This window comes from Nicotiana attenuata, unplaced genomic scaffold (assembly GCF_001879085.1).
Source record: "Nicotiana attenuata strain UT unplaced genomic scaffold, NIATTr2, whole genome shotgun sequence".
In the NCBI taxonomy this organism is placed as follows: Eukaryota; Viridiplantae; Streptophyta; class Magnoliopsida; order Solanales; family Solanaceae; genus Nicotiana; species Nicotiana attenuata.
This window is the reverse complement of record NW_017675392.1, coordinates 47,456-58,064: the sequence shown is the minus strand read 5'-3', so window position 1 is coordinate 58,064 and position 10,609 is coordinate 47,456. Positions and strand designations below refer to the sequence as shown.

The 10,609-nt window shown below is 37.9% G+C and overlaps 1 protein-coding gene across 1 annotated transcript; it reads left to right on the top strand.

Annotated features, from left to right (window-relative positions):
* Positions 1 to 1,521: 1,521 nt before the first annotated feature.
* On the top strand, positions 1,522 to 9,757 carry LOC109220023 (porphobilinogen deaminase, chloroplastic-like). The gene is made up of 5 exons (XM_019384482.1): positions 1,522 to 1,810; positions 3,544 to 3,949; positions 4,491 to 4,697; positions 4,780 to 4,957; positions 9,413 to 9,757. Exons 1-5 carry the CDS (start codon positions 1,602 to 1,604, stop codon positions 9,523 to 9,525), a joined length of 1,113 nt encoding a protein of 370 aa, XP_019240027.1. The 5' UTR covers positions 1,522 to 1,601; the 3' UTR covers positions 9,526 to 9,757.
* Positions 9,758 to 10,609: the final 852 nt, after the last annotated feature.

Below are 10,609 nucleotides of genomic sequence, written 5' to 3'. Positions count from 1 at the left end.
TCCAAATTTTGTGCTGCTCGATCGCGAACACATCAATGCGATCGCATAGAAGGAAAATACTACTGTCCAAATTTTGTGCTACGCGATCGCGAACAAATCAATGCGATCGTATAGAAGGAAAATACTAATGTCCAAATTTGGGCTACGCGATCGCGAACAAATAATGCAATCGCATAGAAGGAAAATGCTACTGTCCAAAAATTGTGCTACGCGATCGCGAACAAATCAATGCGATCGCATAGAAGGAAAATATGGCAGGTTGACATTGTACTACGCGATCACGGCTATGCCTATGCGTTTGCATAGAAGGAAACACCAGATAGCAGAACTGCAGTTCAAACATAGGAAAAAATGATCCGTGGCCCATCCGGAACACACCCGAGGCCCCCGGGACCTCAACCAAACATGCCAACCAATCCTAAAACATCATTCAAACTTGTTCCAACCTTCGGAACGCTCAAAACAATATCAAAACACCAATTTTTCATCGGATTCAAGCCTAAGAATTCCAAAAACTCTCAATTTACGCTTTCGATCAAAAAGTCTATCAAACCTCGTCCGAATATTCTAAAATTTTGCACACACGTCACATTCAACACTACGGAGCTACTCCAACTTCCGGAATTCCATTCCGACCCCGATATCAAAATCTCACTATCGAACCGGAAACTTCAAAAATTCAAATTTCGGTATTTCAAGTCTAAATTAGCTACAGACCTCCAAAACAGAATCCGAACGCACGCCTACGTCCAAAATCACCATACGAAGCTGTTGAGATCACCCAAAAACCATTCCGGGGCCATTTACTCAAAAGTCCAAATTCCGGTCAAATTCTCACCGTTCAAACCTCCAAAACTAGATTCCTTCTTCCAATTTGACTCTGAATCATCCATTAACTGAATTCAACCATGCACGCAAGTCGATACTCATATTATGAAGCTGCTCGTGACCTCAAACTACCGAACCGGACGAAATTGCTCAAACGACCAGTCGGGTCGTTACACAAACCTTCAAGAAACAACTCCAAAGCAAAATTACATATAAATGTGAGGACTTTAAATTCAATATAAACTAGTATAATTTGTTTGACACGAGTAAAATTTAGTTTATAAATTGTTTGAACTTCATATTATAAGAAGAGAGTCTATGTTATATCTTATTGCAAAGTCAATTCCTTTATTACATTTTGAGTTTGCAAGATTTATTCCGTTAAATATTACTTAAGTTTTTTTCCCCCTTTGATAACATTAATCATTGCTATTTTCAGAATTATGAGATTTATTTGATGCAATATCTTTCGTATGATCACGGGCATCACCTCGCTAGTTGTTGGAATAAAGCAGAGTTATTTTCCTTCTTACAAACAAAAAATAGTCAATCATTGATTCATGAATTTGGCTGAGGTGTAAGGTGAGAAATGAGATGGCAGCATCTAAATGGTTGAATAGACGGTAAGCGGGCCCATTGACCACTTTTAGGATTTTTAAACTGCTGATGTAGCAGGATGAGCTGGGAGGATAAGTAGAACCAAATCAAGAACCCAAAAAAGAAAAGGCCCTTTTCGCTAGATTCCCTCTTTCCCTCTCAATTTCTACTCCAAAATGGAGAAAATCGCTATTTTTACTCATTTGTGCCCTAGCCTTAAGCCTTTCAATTCTAATTTAAGTTCAGATGTAGGGTTTTCCTTGCCCTGCCTCACTTCTGTATTCCCAAATCAACGCAGAAAGATATTGGTCACAAGGGCTTCCATTGCTATAGAACAGGAGACCCAAACTAAGCTTGCTCTCATAAGAATAGGCACAAGGGGAAGGTACTATCTAATTCTTTATTAAAATTTTGACTTTCGTCAATGTGTTGTCTTTTGTTTATTGCTGACAAAGGTTGTGGCTTTTATAATTGATGTATAAACTAATGGAAAATATTTATTAGTAGCTCATATGTTTTATTTAGTATGGGGCTTGGTAATATTTGTTAAGAAGTAAAGCTTATCATTAGCTCCAGCAGTTTTGATTCTTTTTGCTGGCTTTATCGATATTACTATGAATTTGGCTGAGGAAAAAAAGGAAATCTAGAGATTTTATGGATATGGAGAGGAATATTGGAAGGGAACTGAAGCATTTCTAAAATTGAACTAATTGAATTGGCTAGTAGATTTTAAAACCTTTAGGTATAAAATCGCTATATTAAGGAAGCGAGTTCTGCTCTATTTACATTTTCGTTTAGTTAGAAAGGGGAATGCTGTCAGGATTTTAGTTTAGAGTTTGAGTTATATGCACTGATAGCGTAAAGATTTTTTATTCTATCAGTGTATTTTCACCTATTATGGAAGATTGCTTTCCGTTTTAAGGTTACCAATCAATAATTACCAGTAGTTGTCTTTTTATGTGCCCTGATGGTATAAATCCTTTTTACACCGGAAGTGCAGAGAGCTTATACTTTTTAATTTATCACTGGCCAAGTCTTAGGCTCGGACTTCTTTTTTATTACGAACTCTTAGGCTTGGACTTTGAGCTCCATTTTCTTTGCACCTTGTTAGCTCAATATTTTCTAAAAAGAGAGTTGTGGGTTAAAGAGCCTGTGAGCTAATTGCTCTGTAGCATTCAATGCGTAGATGGTTAATTTGGAGAGTAGTTGTCATATGTGGTAAGTTGGAATTAAGTTCCAGTCTGTGCTTTCCAGAAAACAATCTTCGAATACCATTGTTATGTTCTTACCAGGAGGAAACCGAGTGCAATTGTTTGGAATTAATCAACTTCTGTAATCAGTATGTTTTGTATCAAAGACAGAAAGGTCCAGAAAATGGAGGAATCTTAAAGTACAATGTGGACGTAAAGATTTTCCGACCAGCAAATGGTTCAGATTTATTTTTTCTTCCATGAATTCTCCTACCGAGTTTGCATTCCTGTAATTGAATGGACATATAAAAAGATCATATTTCTTGTTCTTGTGCACTAACATTCCATATCAGCTTATGCCTATGTTAAGCATCTTCGAATTAAGTTATGATTAGTACCCGTATGCAGACAACTAGACATTATACCATTTCTTCGTCAAGTAGTTAGTATGTGGCCATTAAGTGAGACAAGATGGTCACACTATTAGATACAATTCTTAATGCATGATTATAGATTTTATACCCTTCTTCTATTACAAGTATGCATTATTTTATTTGTATGTTGCTATTACAATTCTTATTAATTTTATTGAATTTTCACACCTCTTATCTTTCTTTTACTTTCCTTGCTTTTGCCTGGCATTTTAGTCGCTTGTCTTGTAAAGCTAACTGGTTGTTTCCTGTGATGGAGCAAAGACTATTTTTTTATTACTTATTCCATACATTTATTTAGGAACCACGGGAACGTATGAGGCATAAAAGCCCCTTTATATCTCAAGATTTTGCTATGTATTTTTTTTTCTTCATCTCTTTCCATTTTGGTTGTTTAGATTGGGAGGGGGAAGGGAAGGTGGATTACTTTATCTCTGAAGTGTTGTTGAGAAACTCTTCTCTTATGAATTACGTAATGCATTCCTTGTGTAGGACAGTCCCCTAGCCCTTGCCCAAGCTTATGAGACTCGAGCGAAGCTGATAGCCTCAGATCCTGGCCTTGCTGAAGAGGGAGCCATTGAAATTGTAATAATAAAAACCACAGGTGATAAAATATTAAGTCAGCCTCTTGCAGACATTGGTGGGAAAGGCTTATTCACAAAAGAGATAGATGAAGCCCTCATCAATGGGGAAATTGATATTGCTGTCCACTCAATGAAAGATGTGCCCACATATCTACCAGACAAAACAATTTTGCCCTGCAATCTTCCCCGTGAAGATGTACGGGATGTATTTATTTCTTTGACTGCTGGTTCACTGGCACAACTTCCATCTGGAAGCACAGTGGGTACTGCATCACTAAGGAGAAAGTCACAGATTCTTCACCGGTATCCATCACTCAATGTAAGTCCAGCACATATTGTTTTGATGGTCCAAATAACTTCTCAAAATATGTTATCAAAAGGAAGTCTAGAAGCTTTCATGTTGGTTGTCGAGATACAATCATAACTGGCACACTCCATCTTGATTTTGTTGATGACATCTGTTTTTCATGGAGATCTAGAGAGACAGATGACTTGGAATGTGTTAGATTTAGTTGGAGTTGTTTTAAGCAATAGTTAGGGGTGTGTGAAATGGGGTAATTTGTTGAAACCCCATCAATATATTATAAAAGAGTATGTTTTAATACTTTTCAAAAAAATACGTTTTGATACTGATGACATTTGTCTTGCTTGAAAAATCAAGTGAAAAAGATGACTAGGGTTGTGTTGGAATTAGCTGGAGATATTTTAAACAAATAGTTAGGGATATGTGAAATGGGGTAACATATTGTAAAATTAATATCCTGTATAATATTTGGCTTAGTTCTGTTCATTTCTTATGATTTTTCACCTTTTAATTTGTTTGAGCTACTTTAATTTTGTGAAACAAATTTTGTCTACAGGTGCTGGAGAACTTCAGAGGCAATGTTCAGACAAGGTTAAGAAAGCTGAATGAGGGGGTAGTCCAAGCTACATTATTGGCACTGGCAGGGCTAAAACGCCTAGATATGACAGAAAATGTCACTTCCATTCTTCCTATAGAGGATATGCTACCGGCAGTTGCTCAGGGAGCCATTGGTATTGCATGCAGAAGTGATGATGAGACAATGGTATTCACATCGTTTCTTCCATAAATATAGATGCTTCTATTGCAGTTCTCTATTATTCTTTAATGATAAACTTCAATTACAGGCCAATTACATCGCCTTACTAAATCATGAGGAAACCAGATTAGCAGTTGCATGTGAGAGAGCATTTCTGAAGACCTTGGATGGGTCTTGCCGCACCCCAATTGCTGGATATGCCTGTCGAGGCGAAGATGGAGACTGTATTTTCAAAGGATTGGTTGCCTCCCCCGATGGAACTCGAGGTACGAGCAATTTTGTTTTTGACTTAAACCCGCGAAATGTATGATTGGCTTGCAGTTAGTGGCGGAACTAAGTAGTCATAAAAAATTAGAATGTGCAAATAGGGTATAAATAACATTATTTGGTTATATGTGAGCGGTTGAATCCCCCTGACATGAAGCTCCCGTTTGGTCATAGATTTTGACTACTTTTTTTCTATTTTTTTTTTGTTTTGAAAACAGTGTTTATTCATGAAATATGATAGTTTTTAGTCCCCAAAAACTGGTTTAGGGCCGCTTTTGGGTGATTTTTTCTTCCGCTCACAAAATTTCGATTTTTTCCCCAAATAAATGCATGTCCAAACAAAAAGGATCTAAGGAGGTCAAGAATCTGACCTCGTTTGGGATCAAATTCAAAGAAGGAGGATCGAGAAACAGGGGGAGAAACACAAGTAATAGTGATCAATGAAGGTACACATTATCTCGTGGGATGTGAGGGGGTTAAATGGGGTTGATAAAAAAAGGGTTATCAAATCTTTGATTCAAGAATGGAGAGCAGACATATATTGCTTTCAGGAAACAAAGTTGGAAGGGGAATGTGGTACAATAGTCAAACATTTGTGTAGTAATAGATGGGCAGATTATGTGGGATTAGAGGCTAATGGGAGGAGTGGTGGTATCTTAATTATGTGGGATAAAAGAGTATGGAGGGTGGAGTTAGTTAATTCTGGTTTTTACAGCATCACTTGCAGAATTAACTCTCTGCATAATGATTTTGATTGGAGTCTAATTGGGGTGTATGGTCCACAAACTAGAAGGGAAATGAAGGTATTATGGTGGGAAATGGCAGCTTCTGGAGGGGTATGCGAGGGGGCTTGGGTGGTTTGTGGGGATTTCAATACAACTAGATTTGCAAATGAGAGAAGACACAATGGTGGGTTTACCAGGGCAATGAGGGATTTTTCAGACATTATTGGGGAGCTGGAACTTGTAGATCCTCCATTGTTAGGGGGAATGTTTACCTGGGCGAAAAAGGAAAATCAAGAATGCTCTTCTAGAATAGATAGATTTCTATTCTCTGTGGAGTGGGATGAGGTGTTTAATAACATTAAGCAGTCCTTACTTCCTAGAATTAGCTCCGATCACTGCCCAATTTCTCTGAAATGTGGGGATTGGGAATTCTCAAAGTCTTATTTCAAGTTTGAGAATTGGTGGCTGGAGGTTGAAGGTTTTACGGAGAGGGTGGAAGGCTGGTGGAACTCTTTTCAGATAGAAGACCAGATTATGTTCTGGCCTATAAACTTAAAGGTTTGAAAACAAAGCTGAAGCAATGGAATGCCAACAATTATGGGAGTTTGAAGGTAAAGAAGAGTGCTATTCTAGAGCAGATCTCAGCTCTAGATAACTTACAGGAACAGAGACCTCTTAATGAGAATGAATTGTTGCAAAAGGCAAGTCTTCACATGGAGTTCGAGGAGGTAGCAAAACATGAAGAGATATCATGGAGGCAGAAGTCCAGAACATTGTGGCTTAAAGAGAGAGATAAAAACACCAAGTTTTTTCAGAAAATGGCAAACTCTCGCAGAAGATTCAACTACATAGATAAATTAGAAGTTTGAGGGGAAGTTATTACTAATCCAGATGATATTAAAAGGGAGATTGTAGCCTACTATCAGAATCTGTATACTGAAACAGAACCATGGATGCCTGATTTCAACATAATGGGTGGGACAAGCATTACAGAGGAAGAAAGGGTGTGGATGCAAAGGGACTTTGAAGAACAAAAAGTATTGGAAAGCTTAAAACTGTGTGCGTCAGATAAAGCCCCTGGGCCAGATGGATTCACTATGGGATTTTTTCGTAAGTGTTGGGAGGTCCTCAAAGAGGATCTTATGAAGACCATTAAATTTTTTTATTGCAATGAATACTTTGAGAAGAGTTTCAATGCCTCTTATATAGCACTAATCCCTAAAAAGAATGGTGCAAAGGAGCTGAGAGATTTTAGACCTATTAGCCTAATTGGAAGTGTGTATAAGATCATCTCTAAAACATTGACAGAGAGGTTGAAAAGAGTGGTGGACAAGGTGGTTAATAGTCACCAAATGGCATTCATCAAAGGCAGACAAATTACGCATGCTGCATTGATAGCAAATGAATGTGTGGACTCTAGAATTAGAAGGCAAACTCCAGGGATCCTATGCAAGCTAGATATTGAGAAAACATATGACCATGTAAACTGGATTTTTCTCCTGAAAGTCCTAAAGGATATGGGTTTTGGTGCAAAGTGGATTAATTGGATCTCTTTCTGTATAAGAATTGGTAGGTTCTCTATTCTCGTTAATGGTTCTCCAGAAGGTTTTTTCCCATCAGAAAGGGGTCTCAGACAAGGTGACCCTTTGTCCCCTTTGTCCCTTTTTCTGTTTCTTATTGCTATGGAGGGTTTGGGTCAGATGATACAGATTGACCAGGGGAATGCTTGGCTAAGAGGCTTCTCAGTCTCAAGTAGGGAAGATAGAAGTTTGAGGATCACACATTTACTGAATGCTGATGACTCCTTAGTTCTCTGTGATGCTGATGCTGATGCTGAGCAGCTGGAACATCTAAGATTAATCCTTGTAATATTTGAAGCAGTTTCTGGGCTTCATGTTAATTGGAGTAAGAGTAGTTTGTTTCCGGTTAATTAGGTTGATAATATACAGGTATTAGCTGCAATTTTGGGCTGCCAGGTGGGATCTTTGCCAACTACTTATCTGGGGCTATCACTAGGCTCCAAGAATAAAGCTCAAGAAATATGGAGCGGAGTGTTGGAAAGATGTGAAAAAAGACTAGCAACTTGGAAGAGTCAGTATCTTTCTTTGGGAGGCAGAGTGGTCTTGGTAAACACTGTGTTGGATGCACTCCCGACCTATGTCATGTCCTTGTTTCCGATACCATCCAAGGTGAGGAAAAGAATTGATGCACTTAGGAGGAATTTTATCTGGCAGGGCAACAAAGATAAAAGAGCCATACATTTGGTAAAGTGGAGCTCACTTATCACCAGCAAAAGGCAGGGGGGTCTGGGACTCAGGAACCTCAAGGCACACAACCAAAGTTTACTTATGAAGTGGATGTGGAGATACAACTCAGACACTAATGCTTTGTGGAGAAAGGTTATAAGGGAGAAATATGGTCAAACTGAGCAGTGGTGCACTAGCCCTGTTAACAGTTCCTATGGGGTAGGTGTTTGGAAATCTATCAGACAACTATGGAGCTCTTTGTTGGTTAACACTAGCACAAGGGTGGGTAATGGTAGGAAGACACTATTTTGGAATGATAATTGGCTTGGGCATGGTCTACTTAAAGAGACGTTTCCAGAATTTTTCAGTATTGCAAACATGCCTCATATTAAAATGGAAGCAGCTTGGGGCCAACATGGTTGGAATATCACTTTCAGAAGAGGTCTGAATGACTGGGAAATGGGGAGAATTGTTGATTTTTTTAAGGTTTTGGAAGGGTTCAAAGGGCTCAATGAAAATGATGACACCTTATTATGGCACTGTTGCAAGAACGGGGTATACACTGTCAAATCTGCCTATTTCATGCTTACAAATGCAGATCAGCATACAGTGGGATGGCCATGGAAGAACATATGGAAAGCAAAAGCTCCCTTTAAGGTGGTTTGTTTCTCATGGCTGGTAGCAAGAGAAGCTTGTTTAACCCAAGAAAACCTACAAAGAAGGGGATTTCTGTTATGCTCGAGATGTTTGTTATGTGGCACAGATCTAGAGACCAACAGTCATCTGTTCCTGCATTGTCCTATCACTAGTCAATTGTGGCAACTGTTCCTTAACATTGTGGGCCTCAGATGGACAATGCCTGCAACTACTCTGGAGCTTCTAAAGTCCTGGAATAACATTGGAGGTGTAGTCAGTCAGAAGACATGGTGGAGAGTGATACCTGCTTGTGTATGGTGTACAGTGTGGACAGAGAGGAACTCAAGAGTTTTTGAAGACAGATACAATACTCTTCAGAATGTTAAGATGAATTGTATTCTTTTGTTTTATTTTTGGTGTAAAGAAAGGCATGTAGAGAATACAGAGTCCCTGGTTGACATGTTAGGTTTTTTGCAAGTCTGGTGGATCAGTTTTGATCTTCCCCCCCTGTACATATGGTTTTGCACTGCCTTAGTGCCTTTTTTCTTAATATATTGGTACCAGTCTAAAAAAAAAATGCATGTCCAAACACAACTTCAACTTCCAAATTTTTTTTTAACACAACTTCAAAAACACTTTTTCATGTTTCAACCAAATCTATGTCCAAAGGCTAGCGAAGACAAATTCAAGTATGGTAGTGAAGGGGGTTGAAAAGTTGCTTTAGGTCATATATTCCTAATTTTTTTTTGAATCCCCTTAATATAAATTTCTGGTTCCGCCAATGGTTACGGAAGCTTTCTTTTTCTTGGTTGCTGCTGCTGCTTAATACTTACCTGCTTGATTTCAGTTCTTGAAACCTCAAGAAAAGGCCCATATACTTTTGAAGACATGACACTGATGGGTGAGGATGCTGGCAAGGAACTACTCTCACGGGCTGGTCCGGGATTTTTTGGCAACTAAGTAGTCTGCCATTGCTAATAACTGATTAAACTACAGGCAGAGAGATCGGAGTTTGTATTCCACTCCTAGTTTAGGATTATGAGTTCATTTATTGTTCTGTTACTGTAGCGGGAAGTAGAATTGGAATAGTTTGTATACTAGTGTATCATTTTCACATCATTTTGTAAGTGCTTATAATAATTCATCATTCTTCAAGGATATCCAAGATTCCAAGTGAATGGTTTGCGATTGATGAATTGAGTGAGTGTGCTTAAGATGCACAATTTTTGTTGAGAACTTTGGACAATAGAAAGAGATGTGAACATGGTGAGGAGGTAAAACTGAATGATTAGGGCCTTTTCCATTTCCACCAAAAATGCAATATTTGCTTCCCGCGATGTATGAATCTCCAAATGACAGTGCAGAAACCCAAAACCTACATATCAAGTTCGTATTACAAACAAATGAAAGCCGCTCGAAAGGACACAAAATTAACCATAAAAAATACGTTTAGAAAGAAATTTTACATGCATTGTCTGCTAGGAACACCGGAATCTAATGGCAGCTCATCCACCAGTTATTACCCTAATAGGGGTTGTTTGGTAGGATGCATTAGAGAAAATAATATATGCATTAACTTTTGGTATTACTAATACTTTATTTAATACATTTTTTCAACCTATGTACTACTGTTTGGTACATTTTTTCAACCTATGTACTATTGTTTCAACCTATGCATTGCTAATACTTTGTTTGGACATTTTTTTCCTTATCAAAAAGAAAAAAAAAAGAAAATCTATGTACTACTAATGCAAGTATTAGTTATATAACCTATTTGGTATTATCCTATGTATAACTAATACATAGCAAACCATAGTATTAGCAATACCAAGGCTATTAATGCATGCATTAGCATGGTTAAAGACAAAATTATTCTTAAAGTTCTTTAAAGCTAGAGAATATGGAGGACATTTTTGTAAACAACTAATTTTCTTAAAAATTATGCAATGCATTTTAATATTTAATACACCATACCAAACCGTAGATAAGAAATAATCTTTGCATAACTAATGCTTGCATTACTACAAGCATTAACCCATGCATT

Excerpts from the sequence above, each read along its gene's own strand:
- LOC109220023 (XM_019384482.1), top strand. The coding sequence starts at position 1,602 with ATGGAGAAAATCGCTATTTTTACTCATTTGTGCCCTAGCCTTAAGCCT. Across the intron at positions 1,811-3,543 it reads AGAATAGGCACAAGGGGAAG|TCCCCTAGCCCTTGCCCAAG; the intron begins GTACTATCTAAT and ends TGTGTAGGACAG. Across the intron at positions 4,698-4,779 it reads GAAGTGATGATGAGACAATG|GCCAATTACATCGCCTTACT; the intron begins GTATTCACATCG and ends CTTCAATTACAG.